A 24,330-nucleotide genomic window follows, 5' to 3' on the forward strand; every position below is an offset into this window, starting at 1 on the left:
GGATTGACTCAATGACCACGAAAGCCTCCGAGGGCTGGGTGCAGCATACGGTGAGCCCCAGGCGGTGGTGTAGTAGATGCTGCTCTCCGCTCTTTTATTCTCCGGGGACGAGGTCGACGAATCCCACGCGCCACGGTATTTCGACACAGTCGGGATGGAATTCGGCGGGTTGGTAGAGGTGACGCTACGGGTCCGGGGGGAACCAGCGGCCGAACGACTCGACGCTCCGGGAGATACGGACGATGAGATCAACGGAGCAGCCAAGTATGAATCGTCACGAAGGCGGGATGGGTCTCTGGAATGCGGCGGCGGAGAATGCGCCGAATTGGCGGAGGGTACGGACGGACCTAGATCTAAAGACACTTGAGAATTTAGTCCAAGCTCAGATTGTCGGATTCCAGGAGAGGACGGTAGTATCAATCCAATTGTCTATATTAAAAAACCACACTCCGGGCATAGGATAATGATGCTGGGGAAATTGATGCCGTCGGGGAAGTTGAAGCACCAAAGAGACACACACCTTCCGTCTCGACTGCTGCAGCAAGCACTTGCTTGCTGCTCTCCTTATCGTCCAGAATGTTGAAGCATGGAAATCAAAACCGCAGATAAGGAATCCACCTCGCAAATTCAGCCTCTGATCGGCACACGAAAGAGGATGCAAGGACAGCGAAAAGAAGGGGGAGGGGAGGAAGGAGAGGGCGGTGTCTCGACTCGGATTGTTCAGGAAGGAAAAAAAAAAAGAGCGCGGAAATTTAGTGTTCCTCAGGGGAGAGGGGTGCTAAAGAAAAAGAAAAAAAAAAAAAAGAACCCCAATCAGATTTCAGAAAATACAAACAAAGAGTCAAGAAGCACTGACGATAGGAAGAAAACGAACAACAGATCACAGATACCTAGGGTATGCGGAAAACCTGGACATGGCGCATACGCGGAGGACAGCTGGATCGAGGTTGGACGATGCAGAAAGGAATCGAGACTAGGTGTAGGGGGGGAATGGGAAAGGGAAAGGGCAGAAAGGGAAAAAAAACAGAATTGAGATTGTCTAATTAGTTTTAGATCATGGCACGATCTGCCAGCAACCAGTTAACTGAGCAAAGTGAACGTACCGGAGGAAAGGTCGAAAAGGCGTTGGGGAGGGAAAGTCAAATTGGCATCAACCGGCAGTACCTCCGGAGTATGGACTACTTAGTCCTCACTACGACTTGGTACTACTAGGTCCTACTAGTACCACGGCCTATGAGGTACTCGATACCTCGGAGCTACGGGCCTCGACTTGTGCTAACGCCAACTCAGCGCGAGACTAGGATGGGTTGTCGTTGACCGCCATCTGTGGTCCCTCATCTGGGCCTGAAATAAACAGAGCGAGAAAGAGATCAAAAGGAAAGCAAGAACAATTCTAGAATTTATGAGGTGAATAAATTAAATCTAATCTCCTCGAGACGGGCAGATGTCTGAGGTGGATACCTGATAAGTGAGCCCCTGAAAGTGAAGCTTCCCGCGGGCGTAAACAATAATCAGACATCCAAACGCGCCTCGCCGTGGTTCGTGTCTCCATTTCAGGGGTAAAATAGAAAAGGAACCACGGTTCTCCGGCAATCCCGTGACCTGTGCTTATGTCAGCCGACACGCTTCCGCTGGCCGTTGGACGGACGGAAGACGGGAGTAACTCTATCATGCCGATACTCTGCAGATGGCAAACACTATTCAGTGGCAGGCCAGGTCTATCCACTCGGATTGCAAGGAGATCGAAGCGCAGTAGCCACAGGCCTACATACAAGCAGAAAGTGACCCCGCGATTCTTGCAGAGTCATCCTGATCTTGAGCACCGTGAGTACGTTCGGAATTGCCTTGTTTTCGCCCAGAAAGGAAAGATTATCAGATGGATAGTTGCATCAATGGAAAAAGCTTGTACTAGGGTTAGCTTTAAGTAAGGTTCAGTTTCAAAAACAATACATTCTCTGCTCTTGTATCACAACAATTAGAATGGAACGTATATATATATGTATAGTATATCGCTAGGTTGCCATGAAAGTGCCTTGCTTCTCTCAGATTGGCGTTTGGCAGTTATTTAATCGGTGTACCATCGCGAGTAGGTTCGCTGTCTCGCCGGCTACTCCAGCCAGAAATCCTAAGTACTATATACCCAGGTACATCTTATTTGTTCTGTCATCATGCAACAATGAATTATCATTACAACTTTGAACGATCTTGCTGACCTTTCTTCGACAGTCACGGCCCGTTCAGGTCGAAGTCAACCAGCTCACAATATCCCCACACATCACTCCATTCTCAGCCTGGACCATGAATCCCTACGTGACAGACCCAGAGGACATCCCCGCCACCGACTTGTATGCGGGCGTCCCGCTCTACGGACGGTATCTTCCAAAGCCGGGCGATTTTCTTGTTGATCCCCAGCACGTCCGCTCTCAAACTCCAGACTCAATCAAATACTGGGAGTCAGTGGTTAGTCTGTGCAACGAGTCTATCAGAATCTACCCTGCCGATGAAGGTGGCCGTGATGTGTTTGCCCTTGGAGGCGTTATTGTGAAGTCCAGTCATCTCCATAATACCCAAGAGATTGACTACTCATATGCCGATGCCAATGAAGTCCTCGCCATTGCCATTGCCAAATCAACCCTCAAAGATGTCAAAGTACCGGAGATTTACTTCTCCGGCAAGGTATTTACCACGGACCCTTCTGCAATTGTCTACCACAGCTAGTATATTAACACGATTCCAGATCCACGGGCGCCAGGTCCTAATCCAAGAGCGCCTACAGGGCGTCACGCTAGGTGTTGCATGGCCCTACCTCTCCCAAACCCAAAAGCAATCCTTCAAAGAACAAGCCCGCGGGATACTTCGACAACTACATACCGTCAAACCCGACCATCCCCGCCACACTCGCTCCCACGTTATCCAAGACCCCAACATCCTCAGCAACGGCCGCATCAATCCCCTAGAAGGGGAAATCCTGTTTGCCGACCCGAACCCGGACCCGGATATGGGCTTCATGCATAACGACTTCACGCCATCGAATTGCATCGTTGACCAGGACAAGATTGTGGGGCTTATTGATTGGGAGATGGCGGGGTTCTTGGGCTGGAAGACCGCGGGGGAAATTCATCGGAGGATCAGAACTCCTCAACGGGAGCATTTCGTGAATGTCTCCTTGAGTGAAGAGATACTTCGGGATATGTTGTTTTGGAATGATCTTTATGATGACGGTACGCCTGGGTGTTAGGCTAGCTTATATGTAATGTGCTACCATTCAGTTTAGTATTGGATGAGACCTCGTTCATGTAAAAAAATGAAGATTAGGAGAGACACCTCAGAAACAGAGCTTTTCAGTTCTTCTGATTATTCCGTACAGTGAACAGCATATGCTTCGTACACCCCCCTTTTCAGTGGTGATATTTATTGCTCTGTGAGCATGATATGATACAAAAGAATTAAACCATCGTAACAGATCCCTCCAGGATCTCCACCTTTCAAGATATAGAAATATTCACATGGGAAGAAGTCTCGCCCTTATTTAGGGCACGAGTAATCGAACTTGGGCTTGCGGTCCGAGGTGAACAGACCCCAGTGAGTCTCGTCCTTCTCCTCGCCGTTGTCACCCTTGCTGACCGGCTTCCAGGGCTCGTCGAACGCCTCAAAGTAGAAGACGTCGACGCCCCAGGTGAGGATCCCGCAGACGGCATCCTTCCAGTACTTCGCGGCATACTCGGTCTTGGCAATGGCGGCCTCGTAGTCAGTTCCGCCATCTGTGGAAGTCCGTTAGCCCACTCCTTGCTAGATAGTTGACGTGTATCAGGGTTCGTGTCACATACCGGTAGGCCAGCCGGTTTCGCCGTTTCCGAAACGGATCTTTCTGCCAGCAGCACGGCTCTCGACACGCTTCTTGGCCTGGGACATGTCGTCGAAGTAGGTGTTGGTGGCATTGCCGATTTCCTGGCCCTGCCAGTAGGCGAAGCCATTGGCCAAGCTAATCGCATGTTAGCATTGCTGAACGGCAAACGATACGATACGCGACACTCCTATAGGAGAACTTACAAGTAGTTGATCTTGGGGCTGGAGATGATATCATCGTAGGTGCCGTCGGCGAACTTGTTCCAGCTGTCCACCGTACCGACAGTCACCTTGGGGAATTCATCCACCACCTGGATAATTCTTTCCTTGAGCTTGGCGGCGGGGAGGTCTCCGCGGTACAGGACCTCGGAACCGACGGTGATACCCTGGACGACGTCCTCGTTGCCGTGGACGTACTGCTTCAGGACGTTGAAATCCTTGTTAAAGGAATCGTCGTAGTCGGGCCTTGGTAAAGAGAATATTAGCCAATTACCCAAAGATTTTCCCATGCCATGTGTTCAAGTGGTAACTTACCACACTCCCAACACCACCTGGAATTTCTTGTTCTTGGCGGCAGGAATGATGTTCTTCGCGGTGTCGCAGTCGCTGGCGGAGTAGGTGCGGACCAGCGTGGTCACCTTCTTGAGGGCGTCGAAGTCGGCCTCGTAGTCGCTGGTCTGTTTGCATTGGCCATTGACGTTCTTGTTGCCCAAGGCGAGTCCCAGTTTGCCTCGGTCGGCGGCAACGGCGGGGATGGCCGCCAGCAGAGTGGGGAGCAAAGCGGCGATACGCATTGTGAAACTTTTCAATTGAAAGAGTGATGAAAGGAGATGTAGGTAGTCAGTCGGAAAGGCAGTAAATTCAAGACAAGAGGAAACGAAGGAAACCGCCTCGAGTCCTTTCAGTACGGAAGGTAGAGGGAAAGAAGAGAAAGAGGGACCGAATCAAAATAAGATCGGTAAAGAAAGGGGAGGGCAAAAGAGTTCCTGAACAGGAAAAAGAGCGTCGCTAGAGATCAGCCGAAAGGAAAGAGAGAAGGAAGGGATTGACGAGAGCAATATATAAGAATAGAAGCCCGTACACCGGAGTACGTCAGGGAAAGGAGCGTGTGGAGATGGATCTTGGGGACGACCATGCAGAAATCGCCTCCTGAGGCGTCGATGCTTACTACTCCTCCTAGTCTCCCACTGTGCAACGCCAACCATGACCAAATATGAACCGATCTGGGCAACGGTCCTTCGGATCGTGGAGGGGGACGAACGCCCCTTCGTCCAATCCAGACCCTTACGGACCCACCCCGGCGCCGACCTTACTGCAAAAGTGCAACTTCGCCCGAAGATCCCTATTAACCGCGGCGACCCTCACTAAGCCCCGCTAGCTTTGGGCTTGTGTGCCCTATATCCAGGGTCCCGAAGTCTGGACTCCCTCACCCCCTTACATGGTATGCTTCGGGCAGAAGTGCATCGAGTTGGATGAGTTGACCGTCAACATTCGTGTAACCTGAGTAACGGCCATCCCCGTCTCCTTGGTTGACTACCCCATGCTTCCCGATGACGTTGATTGCTGTCTACTCCGTACTAGCCGTGGCATTCCATACTGGTCCAGATCCCTTGAAACAGTGCGATTGTTCGGGGCGAGACGCTTAGTTCCAAGTTCTCTGTACTTTGGAACCCTCGGTGCGGAACCCGCAGCCTATTTCTTCCTTCTTTACCGTTTCACCCGAAATTCTTCGAATTCAGCCTACATACAAGACACCTAGGGACCATGGGCGGAATCACTTGATAAGTCTTTCTACTCGCCGAGACCAAAGTCAATGATGTCACATGGAGGACCGGAACACGAATACCATGCTGTACGAACCTTGGGAGAGTTCTCTGCGGTCCGAGTCCAAAGGCGAATAGGATGGCAGGGGGAAAAACAAGAAAGTCAAGACCACGCAACTACACCCACAATATCCGCCTCCAACGGACTTCTCCAAGCCGATCAATCCCGCATACACATTCACGGTCATGTTCTAGTCCTCCCGATCCAGATACTCGGCGCGCGATGCCGAGAACATTCCACCTGCCTTCTCTTCGGTCTACTCCATTCGCCCGTTCTAGCCACTTAGTTGTTGACGATCCGTTTGGCCTGCTCCGGGGTAAGGCTATGCCCGGTCTTGTCATTGAAGCGGGTGCTAATGGCCCGCCAACGGTCTCTTTCCCACTTGGCCGCGATCCGATGGAGTAGAAGCACCTCTTTCAGGGTAAATTCGCTTTCGATGTAGCTCACTTTCTTGAGTTTCGGGTGTCGGGGCAAATCGTCGCCATCGTCGTCCTCGTCATCGTAGTTGTCGTCAACCTTTGAATGACCGGTCAGCGTGAAAAGTTTAATGCCTGCCCAAAACAACGAGAGGTTGCGAATACCCACCTCTCTCACAGTAGTCAATGGATCAGCGAAAGACACTCGACGTCGGGTTTTGTCCAAACCCCGTTTCTCATCTTCTTCGTCTTCCTCCTCCACCCAAGCATTTCCATCTTCTGGCGGGTCACCCCAGTCAACAGCCTCGACATCCATGGGCCTGCGGTCTCGAAGATGGTACCATCGTCTTTTGAGCTGCGCGATCGGTCTATTCCCCATTGCGACGGAGACATATTTCCACGGGATATGACAGCTCTTGAGCTCCTGGAGGAGTCTGTCCTCTTCGCACGTCCATGTTCGGTCCATCGCAACGTCCGGGATGGCCGATTTGCCACGCTAGATTTATGTAGTTGTCAGTATAGAGCCGTCGGAGCCGAGCACATGCCGTTACCATCCGGAAGCCACCAGCCACATATCCCAAGGCTACTCAATGAAGAAAACAGGAGCATGAAAAGAAACTTTCCTGACCTTTCTAAAGGACGGCAATGGGTCTTCGGTGATCGGCTCGCTGCCATTCAGCAGGGACAAGAAGCGTACGCGGTAGCGTTTGCCGTTGACTACAAAGACAGGCATGGCTGCTTCGGAGATACCAATTAATTGAACGGCATGGGCGGCAATAGGTAGTGACTGCGCTGCTCAAGCTATTTGCTGTCCGGGAGGACTTTTAGGAGGGGTCAAAATGGTTGTACGGGGAAGTGAAAAGGAAAGAGCCCCCGAACACAATCAGCACAAACGGTCCCCGCTGATATGGATTTCATTGCAGAGTTGGGAATGGAGTAAGAATACAGTGATTTGTGTATTGTCGAACGGTCATGATTTAAGATAACTGTATGTTAGTAGAAGTCTTTATACTCCGTGAAGTGTTCTCCAGGAACTACAATTGATAGGAACTTTCTTGGTGTTCCTGTGTCATTGCTAAGCCATGACCAGTCAGACCGAGGGAAATGCAACGCCAGTATCACAATTTCTGGCTTGAGATTAGAGTCAATTGAGGAAACAAAAACTTACAGGATGAGCAATATGACCAAAATTCTCCTGTGGATGAAAGTTGCACAGAAAATTCACCTTCACATCCTAGTACAGGTATCCCCGCGAACAAACGACATCCATTAACTAATCAGCCTTCTTAAAGCGTGTAGTTCCCACAATTGTCCCATCTCAAACTGTTTGCTCTGAGCCTGTAGTTAATGGAGTCGCATTCACCATCGCAGGCATTGCCTTTGCTGTACATGAAGACCACGTAGGCCCTTGTTTGCCCAGGGATTTGGTCCAATTCTCTATCTGCAGAAGCCTTGCATGCAGGGATAAATCATCTATGAGCAAAACATTTCATCCAACTAATTAATTCTTGAATGAGTGCTGTGTAGAAAGAAGGGTCCTACAGATGTAGAGAAAAGGGTAGTGGGCCTTTACACCTCAGGCATCCAGCGTCCCCGCCAAGAAAGTGGTCATGTGACTGAAACTCTAAAAAACCACAAACTTCAGATCATCTTTTGAGAGTGGTAAGTCCTGGAAATAACAGAATTTGTATGGGCCCTGACACTTGTTGGTCTCTGATACCATCAAACTAGCCATATGTCATTCAAAATTCACGCTCTATAGAAACAGATCTATAGGCTATCCGAATCTCTAGTTAGATCTTCAGTATCACCTTTTCTGCGACCGTGGGAGTCGATTTGGCTGCCGGAGTTTGGTTTGACCGTCATTTCTTGCGATCGCGGTTTTGGTAGTCCCTCAGGCCCTGGGCGGTCAGTTTAGAGTTAGCGGTCAGACAGGTTCCTGCCTAATTTTGCCGACAAGCATCGGGACGGAATAACAATTTATACGGAATGCTCTAGGATTGTTGATACTGCTTTCGTTTGACTGCCTTTCTCTCCCCAATATTGGCCCATAGCTTCATGAATTGACTGTATGAAATTCTCACATATATTCCAACTGGTCAAGTGGTTAGATTTCAGTCAGCTATCGTGCTTCTCTACCCTGAGCATCAGGCTCGGTCAGTTCTGAAAATGCCAGGCACAAAATCAACCCTGATCCATCAAAAGAGACTACTACAACATGGGCCAGATCGCTTTGATAGGCCATTCGCGTTTGGCAGACCCAACTATGATCATTTTGTTTCTTCGAGCCCAATCCCGCTATGGATAGAAACTTCTCTTTGTTATCTCTACACATGGGGCCGTTGATGGTTTCTTTGTGGAACTATTTTCATCATACTCCCTGTTTTGGCTTTCAACCTTGCCCCTACAATCATCTACTATTCTATCTCTCGTCATCATTTCCCTTAATATTGGGTCTCTACTCGCTAGTACGCGAAGCCACATGTCATCTACGCAGAATACGCACCGAGAGTTCAAGATCCAGAAACCACCAGCCTACTGGCATAACTTGTCAACCGTCTGGTTGACCCAAGGTGCTCTTCTGGAGTTGCAACGTAGAATCGGACGTTCGCAGCAGTTGCAGGATAATCAAAGGTACCATAAGTTTTGTTAGGTGGTGTCTCGGAATAAACTAACAGACTGCTATAGACCCTCCCATTCGGTCACTGTCATCCTCCAGCAGCTTGGAAACCGCCTGGGGCCATTGAAAAGATCTTCACGACGAGGAGGACTGGACGTATCTGATCTCAGAGGTGTATGTGACATGCGCGCGTGCGAAAGTATAAGATCCATGGCTAATTCGGTATCTAGTGCCGCCCACCTAGAGCCGATTTCGGACACGGATCGATGACGCGAATTCCTAAGAGCGAACAACCACAAGAGTTGTCCAATGGTGTTACTGCCCAGATCCCTTCCACGCCTTACAGCCTGAACTTCGAGCAGCACCTAGTGGACCATCAGGTTTACCCACGTAGATACTTTTACGGGGAAACGGAGGAGGAGAACGAGCCCGTAAATTTATCAGAAATCCAGACAAGATTAACAACCCGTCGCCCATCCCTATCGCCGTCCGGCTTTTCTGCGGCAGATTTTGAAAAGGTCAAAACCGCATATTGTACTACGTCCAAGGAACCACAAGTTTCAGCTTCGGTGATTCCTCTTATTGAGGGTAACATCTCCCAACATGCTGGCGGTGGCACTCTATTCAATAATCTTGCGCCCCTAACGGATGGGAATATATCCCAGGCAAAGCCCGATATATACTACGGCGCACGCCCGGAGGACTTGGAACGGCAAATCTGCAATGATCTCAATGACATGATCATCCCATGCACGGATGATAGCCTCCCAATAGCGCCCAACTTCTTCATGGAGGTAAAGGGCAATTCCGGAGACCCCAGTGTATCCAAGCGACAGGCTTGTCATTATGGTGCGCTTGGAGCGCGGGGAATTCAGGCGCTTCAATCGTATTAACCCGGCAAGTCTCATCGTGAGCCCGTCTACAATAATCACGTGTATACCGTCACTTCCACTTACCAGGATGGCGTGATCAGGTTGTTTGCTCATCACCTGAAAAAGCCTACGGACCATGAGGAGCGACAGACGTGCTTCATGGTACCTTTAAGAACGTTTGCGATCATGGATAGCCCCGAGAGCTTTCGGGAAGGGGTAGCGGCTTATCGCAATGCCCGGGACTGGACCAAGGAGAAACGAGACGAGATGATTGCGCTTGCGAATAGAAGGCTTCGAGAGGCTCAAGGAAAATCATCTGGCGAAACCCCGCGTGAGACGCCATCAATCTTGCAGAAGGAAGAGGATGAGAAAGAAAGAAAAAGAAAGAAGAAAGAGGAGAAGAGAAAAGAGAAGGAGAGGAGAAGGAGAGAGAGGAAAGAGAGGAAAGAGAGGAAAGAGAGGAAAGAGAGGAAAGAGAGGAAAGAGAGGAAAGAGAGGAAAGAGAGGAAAGAGAGGAAAGAGAGGAAAGAGAGGAAAGAGAGGAAAGAGAGGAAAGAGAGGAAAGAGAGGAAAGAGAGGAAAGAGAGGAAAGAGAGGAAAGAGAGGAAAGAGAGGAAAGAGAGGAAAGAGAGGAAAGAGAGGAAAGAGAGGAAAGAGAGGAAAGAGAGGAAAGAGAGGAAAGAGAGGAAAGAGAGGAAAGAGAGGAAAGAGAGGAAAGAGAGGAAAGAGAGGAAAGAGAGGAAAGAGAGGAAAGAGAGGAAAGAGAAGAGGGAGAAGAAGAGGGAGAAGAAGAGGGAGAAGAAGAGGGGGAAGAATGGGAGGAAGAAAGAGAGCCAGGAGGGGAGGGGAGATAGTGCTAGCCAATAGTGGTCATAACTAGAAATTGATCTGTCTTTCTTATTGAAACATGGGAACCAGCGACCCCAGCAGTGCCTCGTAGATACTTGAAGCAAATTTATGCCTGACAAGTCACTTTGACACCTCAGGCCAACGACTCGCAAGTTGGTCCAAGCGCCCGACCGACCGGAGAAAGAAGACCACCTTGCGCGTATCCAACCCGTTAGGCCAAACTCACCACCGCCGCCCGTCCACATCTTTCTCCTCTGCGTCCGGTCGAGCATACGAGAAAAACAATATAATATAGTCGCTTCCCGCCACCATGCGATTCTCCGCCACCACGCTCCTCATCACGGCGCTGGGATGGATCACCGCCGTGACCGCCCACAACATCCAACTCAAGGCTCACTCGCGAGAATGTTTCCACGAATCGCTGCACAAGGATGATCGCATGACGGTGACCTTCCAGGTCGGGGATCGGGAATTCGGCGGAAGTGGCAACTTGGAGATTGATTTCTGGGTATGGATTGCAGTTGATGTTTCTCGGGGATCGGAGTTGGAGTTGGGTTGAATTGGGTGAACAGTTACTTTTTTGTGATCTGCTCTCCGGCTCAATCCAATCTCGAATCCCCAGCTACGGTGAAAGATAGATGACTGACGGACTTCTTGCTTGTCTGAATTAGGTCGAGGACCCCTCCAGTAACCGCCAGTACTACCGACAAGCCATTTCGTCCGAAGATTACTCGTTCGACGCCCACTCCGACGGCAAGTACGTCTACTGCTTTAGCAACGAGGGCTGGACCTCCAACTCCAAGGAAGTGTCTTTCAACGTCCATGGAATCGTGTACGTCCCGGAGTCGGAAATGGAGCAGGATCCTCTGGAGACCGAAGGTAAGAAGAACAGATCCGGGGGAAGGAAATCTTCCAACGGCAAGCAGCAATGGAAGCAGCATTGGCTAACGGATCTTTCGCCAGTTCGTCGACTTTCGGAGGCATTGGCCCAGGTCAAGGATGAGCAGTCTTATATCGTGGTGCGAGAGCGCGTGCACCGGAACACGGCGGAGAGCACCAACGCCCGAGTCAAGTGGTGGAGTATCTTTCAGCTTGCGGTGCTCATTGGCGAGGGTATTTTCCAGGTGTGGTGGTTGAAGAGATTCTTCGAGGTGAGTGACCCTGGGGGTTTTGCCTTCGTGATGCGGACGTATGGCTAACATTTTCCTTACAGGTTAAGCGTGTGGTCTAATGTTTGTTTACGAGCATTCTTTCATTAAATAAAAGGGGCGGGTTGATGGACAGCGCAGCGCACTTTGATTGCTTTGCGAATCATGGCTCAATTCTGTACTAGTCGAGGAGTTTAGATTTCTATGAGATTATGGATAACCGACTGGATCTTGGAATCCAGTCACTCTAAAGTATTGATTCTGCAGGGAGTATGCAGTATGGGCCATGGCAGACACGCGAGCACTACTGTACTAGCCAGGGCTGCCAGGCACGTTAACACTTAATAAGCCCGCCAACGGGATCCCCGAAATTAAGCTTAAACCCTCCAGACACCGCAACCCCATCGATATTTCCATCCAGACCTCATCATGACGACAGTCCTATACAATTGAACAACCTTGTAATCAGAACAGCAGTCATCTGCATAGTTAACAATGGTATTTCATGACTCTTTGAGCGACATTTCTCAGATGAATCACCCTCCGAATGCGTCGTTCGGCATCGACGCCAACGACCCGCTCTTCTACGTTTGTTGGCGCCGACAGTCCTGTGGATGGTGTTTACGGGGCGACGTGGCGTGCAGTTGGTGCGCGGTGGTAAATCTTCCTTTCTTTTTCCTATCCTTCCTCCATATCCCTCTTCCAATTGACTCTATCTCATATCCATATCACAATGTCCCGACCTTCATGCGACGCGACTTTGTTCCAACATTTCATTCCACTCAATCTACATACATACTACCTATTCCCAACATCATAAACCAACCCACTAAAAAACCACACCACAGACATCAACCTGCGTCCCTAACCCCTCACACATCCCCATCCTGGCCCCCCTCGGCTCCTCCCAGATCTGTCCCCTCGGGTCAAAAGAGCGCTGGGAGCTGCGCGCCCTCCCGTTCGGATGCAACGTCAGCACCATCACGTTTCTGACGGCTGTGGGGTCCGTGCTAAGCACGTTGGCTGCCATCGCGCTGGGCATTTTCACGGTTTGGGCGCTCCGGAGGGCGCCTGGGTGGTGGGGACGGAGGAAGCTAAGCAGAGGGAGGATTTGGGGGGTGTGGAGAGGGAGGGGTGATTCGGAGGAGGTTGGGGATGCGGAACGGAGGCCGCTGTTGGGGAGGGAGAGGGAGGAGGCGTTTACTTGACGCTAGGTGTAGGAGGGATTTAGATTGCGTCCTGGGCGATGGTGATGTTTTGCCTGTTTGTAAGTGTTCATTTCACTGAATGAGATGAAAGATATGGGTGTGGATTTATACCTGAGGGATATGATAATTCATTTATCATTGATTCATTCGATCCAGCCATGGCTATTAACCAAGTAAATAACAAATGAATCCGAGAATTTTTCTTTCGGCTGGTAACACCCTGGAAGAGTCCTCCATGAAAATGGTATCTAGTTGATTTTGCCAGTACTGGTGGCCATATGCTTGTCTCAAAGAATATATGAGTTGTCCTTTATTTGGTAGTAACTTACTGGTTACTACGTGATTACTCGTGTGGTCCAAGAGCTATATATAAGTATACATGCTGAAACCCGCAACTTCGGAAAGGTTGTATTTATTGGATACAAAACAATGCCTCGGGGCACGTTGGTGAAGCATAATAACTCAAACGAAGCATGGCCTTGCCGGCGATGGTTCATTCAAATCATGCCCTATCAATTTTGGATGGTAGGATAGTGGCATACCATGGTGGCAATGGGTAACGAGGAATTGAGATTCGATTTCGGAGAGGGAGCCTGAGAAACGGCACATGGTGTTACTGCTGCGTGAATGAGCATAGTAACAGTATATACGGGACCTATGGAATTCACCCGGAAGGGATCGTCTGGCGCGTTGCCAGCCCCGAGTCATCGGAATGATAGACGAATAATACCCATCTAATCTATTTATCATCTATCTATATCTAATAACGTATCTACCAGCCGGTCTAGGCAAAAAAATGCAAAAACGAAGGAACTGCCGCGACTCGAACGCGGGACTTACAGATGAATTGCTCCAGTTAAGTTAAACTATGTTCTAGTGTTAACTGTTCAACAGGAATTGCAATCTGCCACTCTACCAGCTGAGTTACAGCTCCATCTGGATGGGGTACCGTCACCGCAATTGAGTATATATTTCCTTATCAAAAATAAGTGCCTATACTCGACGATGGTGAATCCATCATACCTAACAAGTCTTCCCTGGTCGCCAATAATGGCCAGTAGGTAGGTCGCAGCAGGACCGAATAGAGTTAAAAGGAACCCATGGTTGTACATGTCAATATACGCCGCTTAACTCCTGATTGATTCTCTCAAGTCAAACTGGCAGGATGCCAAGCATCTTGCTGGAAACTCCTCCAAAGGCACCTTTTAGACAGGCAACACCGCGGAAGACCTTGATTCTGCCTACGTCAACCAATCAATCAATTCAGTGTTGATCAGAGGGGCTCCTCTCATTTCATAACTTCCGACCACTGTGGCAGACCTGGTCCTTCGACATTCTGTGTTGTAGCTCATCGTGGTAACGAGAAATCTCAGCATCTTCAGAAAAGTTCACTGCCAGGGCTAACACCTGCTGATCAGCAATGCTTAGCATGGATAAGAAAACTTCAAATACTTTATTTTTCATGGCCACGATGGAATGGTGCCCTAACATTCCATTAATGGTAAGTATTTGTTATACTTAACTATCCTACTTGACTAAAATGAAATATGACCACCTCAAGCCTTGGCATGATCTTCTCTCCCCTCTCTAGTTCTTACGCTCTGCTGTACTAAAAATTTTTTTTCTCTTCTTTGTCTGTCCAATTTACCCTTGATCCAACCCGTGATTGGCAATATAGTGTCCAAATTCAAAATAATTTATCAACACAGGAGCTGTAGCTCAGTCTGGTAGAGCGGCAGATTGCAATCCGTGTTAGTGTTAAACTGGTAACACAGTTTAACTATTTACTTACCTCGGGCACTTCATCTGTAGGCCCCGCGTTCGAACCGCGGCAGTTCCTTTTTTCTTTTTTTTTTTCTTTGGCCCATGGTACTTACTGGACTTACTGACTGGCGAGTTGACTTGTAAGAAGCCTAATATTCGGGTAGAATGATTCCTATTCTTCTAACAAAAGGATATATGTCCCCCCTATGTATGTTTCAACACCCGCGTGTTACAGTTTACATTCTACCGTCGCCACCTCTGTGTGACGGGGTGTGGTAGAAGCGCACCTGCCACCGACTGTCACATTCTGGTCAGTCCTCACACTCTGTACCTATATCTATGTCCATGAAAACAGGGAAGGCCGCACGTGTGCGGCCTGAAGCTCTTGTATCTCCTAATTGTGGACCCAGCCCAACATTTCTGCTTGGAGCTGTAGCTCAGTCTGGTAGAGCGGCAGATTGCAACTTGTGTTAGTGTTAAACTAGTAACAGTTTAACTCTTTGTTTAACTCGAGCAATCCATCTGTAGGCCCCGCGTTCGAACCGCGGCAGTTCCTCTTTTTCCTTCTCTGTTTTTCTCCCTGGTAGTTAGTTACTGGCCGGAATACTATGTGTGTATGTATCCTGTCATCCCTCCTCTACGGCGGGTAGGTCTGTCGTTTCGAGAAAAAAGGTCCACGTACAGAAAACTGAATGAGGCAAGGATCGCTTCACACTATATCTTTTCCTCAGCTTGTTCACCACTGGGTGGCTTTGTTTGTTATGTATCGTGTGTATTTCGTATGCTCTGGCATATTGATTGTTTCTCTTGCAACATACACAAAACGACTGGGCCGTGAGGCTATTCCTTCTTTGGTTGCTCCTTTGATCCCGTATATAATGCTGTGTATCCATTTCAGTGCTAGTTCTGAAGTCGTGGTTGGATAGTAATCTGGAATTTTCCCATATATGGGAAGTACCTGAAGGAGCATGGGTAGTGAATTCCTCCTGGCGAACGGTAAACGGATACGAGGTCGCAATCGGATGTGGTAACGGTCGTTCACCCTCCTGTTGTTGTAGTTGTGGAGCTAGCTCTATTGTCGGGCCTGCCTGCCCCTTGCGCCGGACAGCACTGTACGTCTTTGATGAGCGAATCACTGATCGACTCTAGTTCAAAGATGGCTCAATCTGCCCGGGGTTTCTCTTGACCTAGCCAGCTGATGCATTTGATGATCGATATATGCCAGCGTCATTTTTGCTCGGACTCCATATCTCTCTTCGTCATACCTCCTAAAGTGATGTAAATTTGAGCAGACGAGAAAAACCAAGCCGTGATACCTTTTGTCTGAGTGATAGCACCGATTTCGCCGAGTTTCATAGATTGACTCCACTAATTTGTCCAGAGACACGAAAGGTGCTGGTGTGCTGATGTACAAACTCTTGAGATTTCTCCATTCAAACAGACATCCATTGAATAGGTACCCGCGACACAGTAGATCAACTTCCCTGGTATAAATGCTCTCCGGTAGGGCAACGAGGCTAGCATTTGCTCCGCACAGTAATAGTACTTTGAGATGATCTTGACGTAATATTGACCGATGGGCGTGCCGTAAACATTCGACGTCGGATGCCTGCATCGGTAGGATTTGCGTAGATTCTAGATCGACGAAGCTCTGTTGAAATTATGTAGCCAGGTGCATACATTAGATTCCATGAAGCCGCTATGCAACATGCCCCATGGTAGCCTGAGTGTATCATCTGATGCTATTTGCGTTGAATCTTTAGGTTTCTCCTAAGAACATACAAATAGGCGCTTCTGTTACCCCGAACGGAGTGATAAGTTCTGGGCTATTCCTCTGATGGTTTCGTAAAAGGTCACAATATCTTGAAAGATAAGGCGGATACCATCGTTTGTCAGGGATGTCTCTGATCAGAAGTGAAATCATCTCCACCAAAAGCCTCGCGTAGTATCTTCTGTATTCCTCTTTGTCGTGCGCGGAAGAAAACGGTGATAAGCCACAGTTCTAGGATTCTCAAGAAGTTGTGCTTTTCTGGATCTTGACCAAGAACGAATATCTGCATCTGGTGATTTCTCCAACTCCACTGTGAAGCTCTGACCTATAGCTGGAATAAGAGAGATTCCCTGGAACAAGGGCGGAACAACATCAAGTCATACCCCAACGTATGTTCCAGGACCAAACCAAGCATGCAAAGATCTTGGTGGAAGTGATTGAAAGACCTGAGTCATTAGCATTGGATATTGCTAAGGACTGTCTTAATAAAACCAGGCAGTCCAGCGGGCAATAAGAATGTCCAAAGACGAAGAAACTTTGTATTTCTGTGACCCTCTTCCTTCTATGGAATATATTTGAAAAGAGTGTCTTTGCTTCCACTCAAGATTGCCGTTGTATGTTGTAAAATGCGTTTGCCAGGATGAGATGAGCGAGACTGCCCTACGTAACAGTGAAGATATCCGTAATATCTATCGTCTGTTACCATAGCCAAGTAACCAGCCTCACCAGATCAACTATTGTCTGTGAAAGGTATATCTGTTCCAACTTCTTAAGCCTAGTACTGGTTTCTTGTATCAATGAATGAATGATCACCTTTTCTTGGTCACTGATTCTGTTCGCATAGCCATAATCGCTGGATCGATAGATTTGATCATAATATCCACAACAAATTGGATTCCTCCACAAATTCGAAATACTTCTCTGTATGGTATATGGGCGATTTGCGGATTAACATTATGATAAATATTATGAAACAGATGAGAGATAGTAATCCGAATGTCAGGACATCTGATGACTGGTTTGTGTTGAATTTGAGGACCTTGAAACGTCTCCTTATTCGCTCTTTCTGACCAAGGCCGCTGGACAGGACAGTATGGAAACTTGGAGCAAGGCCTGTAGCTGTGCTTTCTCTTATGATAGTTGTCGCACTTAGGAGAATCTGGGCATTGATGAATGGTATGATCGGTTCCGTTGTCAAATATGTAAGGTTGAGCCGGACAATATAAATCGAATGATGAGGGTCCAAACAGCCAGTACAGATTATATTAAAGAATCTGTAACTCTGTAAAATTCTGGGTGAAAGCTAGAGCCGATAGTTGCAGAGCTTTCAGATTCCGGCAAGAGCCATGAGTGAATGAGAGCGACGAGTCGTCCTTCATGGACAACATTCGTACGAATATCGGGTGCCAGGAGTAGCCTGCCGAAGTAGTCAAAAATGTAGAAAAATACTTGCAATGATCAACTAGTTGGGAGGAAGGAGACCCTATTAACTTGACAGATTCATGGCTAACTTCATGAAGTTTTCCGCTCGACATAATGGAATCCTCCGCTTCGTATGGAGATCTTCGGAACTTGCCTTTAGCGAGTTGGCTGATTGCCTGAGGCATCTAGATCTTCTACAACATTCACTGCGCAACTCGACAGAATAAATGACATCTACGGTAAGCAATAGCCGCTACTATACAACGGAAAGATAGTCATTCATTTATTAAGTGCAGCCGACAGAATTAATGATCGTGGCATTTAGTATCGGATGTGATCGCATTACGCGTGAACCACCTGACTGACTCGGTACTCGACCACCACCGATTTGTCCTTTTGGACGATGAAACGGCCCTGCGCGACGAAGACGCCGTGTTCGAGCTGCTTGTAGCGGTCGTCGCCTGTCTACACATGTTTGTTAGATCTCACCTGCCTCGCATATCTAATTGCGGAGCTTCTCACCTCAAAGGTAAAATGCGTGACTGAACCTTGGAGTCAGTAGCGCTCGTCTCCGATCAAACGGGGAAGATACTCACAAGCATTGCCAAATGACGTCGATCCCTCGTCTGCGGTGCCCGCAAACACAGCCTGCTCGACGGCAGTCAAGGCGAGAATGCCTGTGTAGTTCATGTAGATGAGCTGGAAGGTGTTAGTTTCCAGCCTATAGGTCGGTCGTGGGAAGACATACGGCACCGTCGTGGGTCCTACATATCAAGGCACGGTCAGACAGTGATCAATATACACATGGGGTACCGCAACTTACTTGAGCACGCTATGCGCATTCAGGCGCAGATGTTTTCCATCCGCATCAGCATGGATGTAGTCGTTTCCGACACCCACGAATTTGGCATCGACGGAGGGCGAGAAGCTCGATTCAGTCTTGAAGGTACCGCCGGTCATGGGCTATGCGAGATTAGCGACACTTCTTGACGAGAGAAGTCAGTTCAGAGAAAGCTACTTACCACGACCTGCAGCGGGTTGGACCGCGAGGCACTGCCTATATGGACTTAGTTGACTGCCGACAATGCTGTTGAAGGATAACTCACCGACAGCCAACGCGGCATCTATATTTACCTAGGTAGGCCGTTAATTCATAACCTCGGAACCTCGGAACCATGGAACCATCAAAGAACAAAGGGCTTACCTTGATGGTGAAGGCGGGTTTGAGAGTAGGGTATGCGGACATGATGGATCAAATTTGACAGAAGAAGCCAGTTCAGTGAGATGGGATGATGTGAAATGATACGAAGAAGGAAGAGGAACTGGACAAAAGCCCCGCACTGACAAGAGGGGAGCTCCCTTTTTATGGCTCCAACCACGTGGAGGTGGCACAATCAGCGCCGAGACCGAGCACAAGTAGCCTTGTTTGTATACAATCGGGATGGATGGAAGGGTGTGTTTTGAGGGTTAACAGATGGTGGCAATGAGCAGAACAGTTGCTCGATCGGACAGCATTACATCCTGGCACAGTAAGCTGTGAAACAGTTGCATTGCAGTACTCAACATCTTTCCATTTTAGAATTCAAAGCAAGTCCTTGTATGCTCTCTTTTTTACTACTTCCGTCTGATGAGTCCCAACTCGGATTGCCCAGGGCCAAACCCTACGGTACAAACTTCCCGCAAAGACAAAGACATTTCCTTCCTTGTAAATACCCCATCAGAAATGCAGCCAGACAATTCCCACTATCGGAAATGATAACCAGTTATCTCTTCTTATTTCCCTCATCCGATTGACATGAGTAGCCGGTCAATGCTATCAAAAAACTAGTTCTAGAACGATGTGTGAAGATCACTGCTCTTATGCGGCACTGCCGTCTACGATGCCCTCCATCCATGGAAATAGCTTTGCATCACTTAGGTCTCTGGTGCTTGTCTTGACTAACAGACAATGCCAGAACAAAGGTGCGCCGATAATATCAATAAAGCGAAGATATGGCTCGATAACTAATGGCATTACCTATTGGGATCCGCACGGGGTTCCTTTGTCCCATTCATTTAGTATACGCCCGATTCCTGTCAAACATTCCGATCCCCGAGCAAGGTGTCATACAGCAACATCATATGTGACTCATTCAGAAGTAATCCGAGGGTTGACAGTCTAGTCGGCATCCCTGCTAGCGTTTCCGAGCTCCGACGGTCAGCGCAGGACTAGATCGAACAGCCTCGCTCATTTAGCTCGGATTTAGCATCGAATGATAAGCGCATAGTAACGTGGGGGCCGTCGATGGCACACCTATAAAAGCATGGAGCGAATTAGTCTTCCTCGATGAACCGACTGCAGATTTTCCTGGTCAACCTATCTACCCTTCCCCTACCACAATGGCTGATCTCACTTTGGTACGCAACCACATCCAAGCTGTGATTAACTCCGAAGTAGAATATTTACGACAACTCAATCTAGGGATCCACAGCCATCCGGAGACCGCTCACGAGGAAGTTTATGCCCACGAAACCTTGACTGGCTTTCTCGAGTCCCGAGGATTCAATGTAACGAGGCAAGCGTATGGTCTGTCGACTGCATTCGAGGCCGAAATAGGCACTTCTGGCCCTATCGTCATCTTTTGCGCAGAATACGACGCGCTTCCAAAACTCGGACACGCTTGCGGCCACAACCTGATCGCCACATCCTCGACGGCAGCGTTCCTGGGCCTCGCCCAGTCAGTCAAGGAATGGGATATACCCGGTCGGGTACGCATCCTAGACAACCCGGCCGAAGAGGCACACGGTGGAAAAATCAAGCTCATAGCCGCCGGGGCATTTAGCGATCCAGCTATCGCTGCAGCAATAATGGTGCATCCTACCTCGCAGCGCGGTATCAAAGAAAGATACCACGGCACCGCTGGATGGCAATCAATTGCGAGCAGTCTTCTCCGGGTCGAGTTCCACGGCAAGGGTGCGCACGCAGGAGGGGATCCGTGGAATGGAGTGAATGCCTTGGATGCAGCAGTGTCGGCATACAGCAGTCTATCCATGCTACGACGGCACATCCAACCTGACGAACGTATCCATGGTATTATTGAGGATGGCGGGAAAGTACCTAACATTATCCCGGACTATACGCGCATGCAATGGAGTATCCGGAGTCGAACGGCTGCTCGCACAGAGTGCCTCCTGGCGCGAGCTAAGGCTTGCCTCGAAGCAGCTGGGGAAGCAACTGGATGCAGTGTCAGCTACGTTATGTGAGTTTGTCATTTTGCTATTATTACTATCGCTAACATGGGGCTAGTGAGCCGATGTACCAGGATATTATCGTCGATGACGCACTCTGTCAGATATACACAGAGGAGATGGCAGAGCTCGGACGAAACGTGCAGCTGAAGTCGGACGCTGCTGCGACTGTCTCGACTGACATGGGTGAGCTCGCCTCGTTTTCTCCTCAAGTATAATGTATACTAATGTCTGCAGGAAATGTCTCCTACGTCGTCCCCAGTTTCCACGGTGTCTTTGGCATCTCCACACCTGACGGGGCCCCGCCTCATCATGCCGCATTCGCCAAAGCAGCAGGGTCGGAAGAGGCGCACAGCGAGGCAATAATATGCGGACAAGCAATGGCTATGCTTGGATGGAGGATATTGAGCAGGCCGTAAGGCAGTTTGTATATAATCTAGCGCCTTTTCAATTCTATCTTGTCTAGGGCTAAAATTATCTACAGACAGGAACATATACCAAGAAATGAGCGTGGCTAGTATACTTTAGTTCGGTGACATGAAGCTACCATCAGACTATTCACCTAAGTGCATATGAGACACCAGAAAATAGCCCTAGAATTGCAAACGATTGACATTGACACCATGCATCCGATCTGCTATCCATCTCTCAACTCCAAATCCCCCAGTCCCCTCCATACCATACCCCGTATCCCTAACATCCCCAATCCAGCGTCAAGAGCAAGCCTTCTTACCCCCTTACAGATCCTTCTTCTTCTGATCCTTCGCCACCCCCACAAACAAATACGGCGCATCCTTCAACTCCAAACAATCCACCTTGATGCTCCCAGGGTCACCCCCATACTTGATATCCACGAACGTACAATCCGTACAGTCGCTGTCCCTGCAGCCGCCAAACTGCGGCGGGTCGACGCTCTCAGGGGTCTGCGCCTGCGCGGTCAATCCCGCGTGGTAGGCGTCGGCGTACGGACGGCCCAGGTCCACGCAGACGCTGCCGTTCGTGGGCTCCCAGGAGAATTCGATGTGGTTCTCGGCGTGCTGTGTGAGAGGACAGTTGCCGATGCCTTCGGTCGTGATGGTGCCGTCGTAGCCTTGGTCGGTGGCGGAGGCGGCCATGGCGGTGGCGAGGAGGGTGAGGAGGGTTTTGGTGAGGAAGGGCATTTTGGTTTGTTTTGCTTTTTAGGTAGTTTGGAAGATGGTTTCGGTTGGCTGAGTGGTTGATTGATTGATTGATTGATTGATTGCGTTCTTGTGTTTCTTGATGATGAATTGAACTCAGCGAGACGGACGGAGGGGAGGGGTTTATATATAATGATTGACTAACTATATCAATTCCATCTATAGTGTCCAGTATCTACTAACTACTCCATTCAGAGCAGCTAGTCCAACTAAGGCCCTAGGCAGTGTAACCAAGGATCGCCACTCAGGGTCTCAGATCCTCATCCACCACTGGGGCGATGTCCCGTCCCGTCATGGCGTAGAACACATCAAGCTCACTACTGTTGGTTCATTGTACTGTTACAATTGGACAGATACCATAGTCTGAGTTGTCGGGGCCAAGGCGACAAGATTTCTTGTTTCACTTTACCCAGGCAGCAAAGATTCTGTCCGTACAGACCTAATCGAACTACACTGCTTATCGTAGATCATGAACAGGGTCGGGGGTATGACATGGCGAGGGGAGATGGATACGGAGAAGCGGACTGCAGATCAGCGGCTTATTCCGTGTTTGGGAATTTGGGGTTTCCTAGTTGGGAGATTCGAATGGTGTTGCCTTGATGAGTAAGTTAGGGTTGTTGGTCGGAGTATGTAGACCGTGCCCTTGTCGGGTGTTTTGGCCCCAGGTGATCTCATTGATGATCAGAACAGAATCAATTTATTACCTATTCACTTAATGATCCGACTTTTTGTTAACTCAACAAAGAAATTGTCATACTCCGTAGATAGAAACGGGAAGGCAGCAGAAAAATTATAGCCTTGCTGCTTCTCTGCCGTCAAATGTAGGCAACGACTTCTGGAACTCATTCCATCGTGACGAGGATAACATCGGTGCTGTGAGATAGGGCTCAACCGCCTCGTGGTGGTCTAGTAGCTCCTTGAGTCTGGGGAAGAGGGCATCCATTGCGTGGTCTTCCATTTCTGCCTGCGCTGATCGGCTAAGTCCTAGTCGCTCGATGTACCAACCGGGATCTGTCTGTATCATCTCGGCCTCGAAAAGAGCGAGGAGGTTGGGGTCGATGGATGCGTCGAGGGCGGCTTCGTAAGCCATGCGATGGGCGATGGCGAGGATCAGTGGGCGGCAGAGGGGAAGGATGTGCTTGTTGTATGATTCACTGCGGTGGGAACGGTTGCTATCCTGTCCTTGGTGATCGAGACCTTGATCTTGGGCGTTGGATGTCGCTAGTAATGGGTGAGAAATGTATCGGATCATCTCTCTCGCCTCGTAAATGAGGCCCGCCTCGTGACGCGCCAGCAGGCAGTCGGGGTATCTGGCCTCGGGCAAGGAGTATCGGCCTATGAGGAGCTCTGTGGCTAGTCCTGTTAATCTTATTAGATGGGACAGGCTATCTTTCGAGGCGAGACATACGGATTGTGAGGACAAGTATTTCCCCTTCAGCGATGCCGCTGAATCGCGTCAGTGCCTGCATTCAATCAATGAGCCTGGTGCCTAACATATATCTTTTAAACGATGACCGAGTGTAGCAGAACATACCTCCATCTCCATGATTTGATTATGGATAAATGCCCCTCGAGCGCCACATCGTTCGCTCATATTCGCCAAGCTCCTCTGTCCGAGCTGAACAGAGATTGACTTGAGAATAACACCGAGCCCGTGCCTTGCGCTTGGATGAAGCGTCTCGTCCACGAAGTTGCTTTCAATACGGTCTGCCAAGGGCTCCAATACCGCGATATGGGCAAGAGCGTGCAAGATCGGGCGATGTTGAGTCCGAAAGTTCATAATCGCCGTACGTTCGCCATTCAAGCCCTGTTGGACTGTACGGGAAAGGCTGAATTTGCCCGCGATGTACACAGCACCTTTAAGAAATGTAGCAATCCAGATACTGAGAGCTAGAGTGCCCGTACCAATACGCTGAATTGTGGAGAGAAAGCTTGTGCGCATGTTGTCTGGTTTAGTGAAGTCGCCGAGCATGGCTGAGTCTGGGAGTCGGACGTGATTGAAGCTAGTGATGCTGTAATCGAACATTCGTCCGCCGGAGGCAGGCTGGAGAAGTCTAGGATTGTAAGACTTATTGATTGAACGCTAATTGACGGGTACCTACTGAGACTGCACGCCTGGCTTCATGTGCCCTTTTCCAGCTAAGGGGACTAAGAAGGCTCGTATGCCCATGTCGTCGTTGTTGA

The 24,330-nt window shown here is 49.1% G+C and overlaps 11 protein-coding genes and 3 non-coding genes across 14 annotated transcripts; 7 read left to right on the forward strand and 7 right to left on the reverse strand.

The window, feature by feature from the left end:
* Positions 1-76: 76 nt before the first annotated feature.
* On the forward strand, positions 77-367 carry LDX57_003736 (uncharacterized protein; the record flags this gene model as incomplete). Its single annotated transcript, XM_046085393.1, has 1 exon — positions 77-367. The coding sequence occupies one exon, from the start codon at positions 77-79 to the stop codon at positions 365-367; it is 291 nt and encodes a 96-aa protein (XP_045941356.1).
* Positions 368-2,298: 1,931 nt separating this feature from the next.
* LDX57_003737 (uncharacterized protein) lies at positions 2,299-3,238 on the forward strand (the record flags this gene model as incomplete). The annotated part of the gene is made up of 2 exons (XM_046085394.1): positions 2,299-2,676; positions 2,738-3,238. 2 exons carry the CDS (start codon positions 2,299-2,301, stop codon positions 3,236-3,238), a joined length of 879 nt encoding a protein of 292 aa, XP_045941357.1.
* A 287-nt stretch (positions 3,239-3,525) lies between these two features.
* bgt1 (1,3-beta-glucanosyltransferase Bgt1) lies at positions 3,526-4,640 on the reverse strand (the record flags this gene model as incomplete). The annotated part of the gene is made up of 4 exons (XM_046085395.1): positions 3,526-3,761; positions 3,828-3,982; positions 4,051-4,311; positions 4,381-4,640. 4 exons carry the CDS (start codon positions 4,638-4,640, stop codon positions 3,526-3,528), a joined length of 912 nt encoding a protein of 303 aa, XP_045941358.1.
* A 1,312-nt stretch (positions 4,641-5,952) lies between these two features.
* Positions 5,953-6,552, reverse strand: LDX57_003739 (uncharacterized protein; the record flags this gene model as incomplete). The annotated part of the gene is made up of 1 exon (XM_046085396.1): positions 5,953-6,552. One exon carries the CDS (start codon positions 6,550-6,552, stop codon positions 5,953-5,955), a length of 600 nt encoding a protein of 199 aa, XP_045941359.1.
* A 2,016-nt stretch (positions 6,553-8,568) lies between these two features.
* On the forward strand, positions 8,569-9,599 carry LDX57_003740 (uncharacterized protein; the record flags this gene model as incomplete). The annotated part of the gene is made up of 3 exons (XM_046085397.1): positions 8,569-8,720; positions 8,775-8,880; positions 8,937-9,599. The coding sequence occupies 3 exons, from the start codon at positions 8,569-8,571 to the stop codon at positions 9,597-9,599; spliced, it is 921 nt and encodes a 306-aa protein (XP_045941360.1).
* A 1,031-nt stretch (positions 9,600-10,630) lies between these two features.
* On the forward strand, positions 10,631-11,661 carry EMP24 (emp24/gp25L/p24 family protein). The gene is made up of 2 exons (XM_046085398.1): positions 10,631-10,935; positions 11,099-11,661. The coding sequence occupies exons 1-2, from the start codon at positions 10,738-10,740 to the stop codon at positions 11,624-11,626; spliced, it is 726 nt and encodes a 241-aa protein (XP_045941361.1). The 5' UTR covers positions 10,631-10,737; the 3' UTR covers positions 11,627-11,661.
* A 1,930-nt stretch (positions 11,662-13,591) lies between these two features.
* On the reverse strand, positions 13,592-13,717 carry LDX57_003742. The gene has a single exon. It is a non-coding gene; the product is annotated as a tRNA-Cys (tRNA).
* A 774-nt stretch (positions 13,718-14,491) lies between these two features.
* LDX57_003743 lies at positions 14,492-14,623 on the forward strand. Its single transcript has one exon. It is a non-coding gene; the product is annotated as a tRNA-Cys (tRNA).
* Positions 14,624-14,973: 350 nt separating this feature from the next.
* On the forward strand, positions 14,974-15,103 carry LDX57_003744. Its single transcript has one exon. It is a non-coding gene; the product is annotated as a tRNA-Cys (tRNA).
* Positions 15,104-18,082: 2,979 nt separating this feature from the next.
* LDX57_003745 (uncharacterized protein) lies at positions 18,083-18,430 on the reverse strand (the record flags this gene model as incomplete). Its single annotated transcript, XM_046085399.1, has 3 exons — positions 18,083-18,205; positions 18,263-18,282; positions 18,337-18,430. The coding sequence occupies 3 exons, from the start codon at positions 18,428-18,430 to the stop codon at positions 18,083-18,085; spliced, it is 237 nt and encodes a 78-aa protein (XP_045941362.1).
* A 31-nt stretch (positions 18,431-18,461) lies between these two features.
* On the reverse strand, positions 18,462-18,986 carry LDX57_003746 (DUF3237 domain-containing protein; the record flags this gene model as incomplete). The annotated part of the gene is made up of 5 exons (XM_046085400.1): positions 18,462-18,504; positions 18,564-18,703; positions 18,763-18,797; positions 18,847-18,874; positions 18,945-18,986. 5 exons carry the CDS (start codon positions 18,984-18,986, stop codon positions 18,462-18,464), a joined length of 288 nt encoding a protein of 95 aa, XP_045941363.1.
* Positions 18,987-20,119: 1,133 nt separating this feature from the next.
* LDX57_003747 (M20 family metallopeptidase) lies at positions 20,120-21,387 on the forward strand (the record flags this gene model as incomplete). The annotated part of the gene is made up of 3 exons (XM_046085401.1): positions 20,120-20,979; positions 21,027-21,154; positions 21,206-21,387. The coding sequence occupies 3 exons, from the start codon at positions 20,120-20,122 to the stop codon at positions 21,385-21,387; spliced, it is 1,170 nt and encodes a 389-aa protein (XP_045941364.1).
* Positions 21,388-21,705: 318 nt separating this feature from the next.
* LDX57_003748 (uncharacterized protein) lies at positions 21,706-22,128 on the reverse strand (the record flags this gene model as incomplete). Its single annotated transcript, XM_046085402.1, has 1 exon — positions 21,706-22,128. One exon carries the CDS (start codon positions 22,126-22,128, stop codon positions 21,706-21,708), a length of 423 nt encoding a protein of 140 aa, XP_045941365.1.
* Positions 22,129-22,633: 505 nt separating this feature from the next.
* Positions 22,634-24,118, reverse strand: LDX57_003749 (uncharacterized protein; the record flags this gene model as incomplete). Its single annotated transcript, XM_046085403.1, has 3 exons — positions 22,634-23,505; positions 23,555-23,609; positions 23,681-24,118. 3 exons carry the CDS (start codon positions 24,116-24,118, stop codon positions 22,937-22,939), a joined length of 1,062 nt encoding a protein of 353 aa, XP_045941366.1. The 3' UTR covers positions 22,634-22,936.
* Between the last annotated feature and the right edge of the window lie 212 nt (positions 24,119-24,330).

This window comes from Aspergillus melleus, assembly GCF_016097325.1.
Source record: "Aspergillus melleus strain CBS 546.65 chromosome Unknown contig2, whole genome shotgun sequence".
Taxonomy (NCBI): domain Eukaryota; kingdom Fungi; phylum Ascomycota; class Eurotiomycetes; order Eurotiales; family Aspergillaceae; genus Aspergillus; species Aspergillus melleus.

What these genes read in the sequence shown, in the direction of transcription:
- EMP24 (XM_046085398.1), top strand. Translation starts at nt 10,738, where the DNA reads ATGCGATTCTCCGCCACCACGCTCCTCATCACGGCGCTGGGATGGATC. An exon ending in ACTTGGAGATTGATTTCTGG is followed by an intron (nt 10,936 to 11,098) that starts GTATGGATTGCA and finishes TGTCTGAATTAG; the next exon opens with GTCGAGGACCCCTCCAGTAA.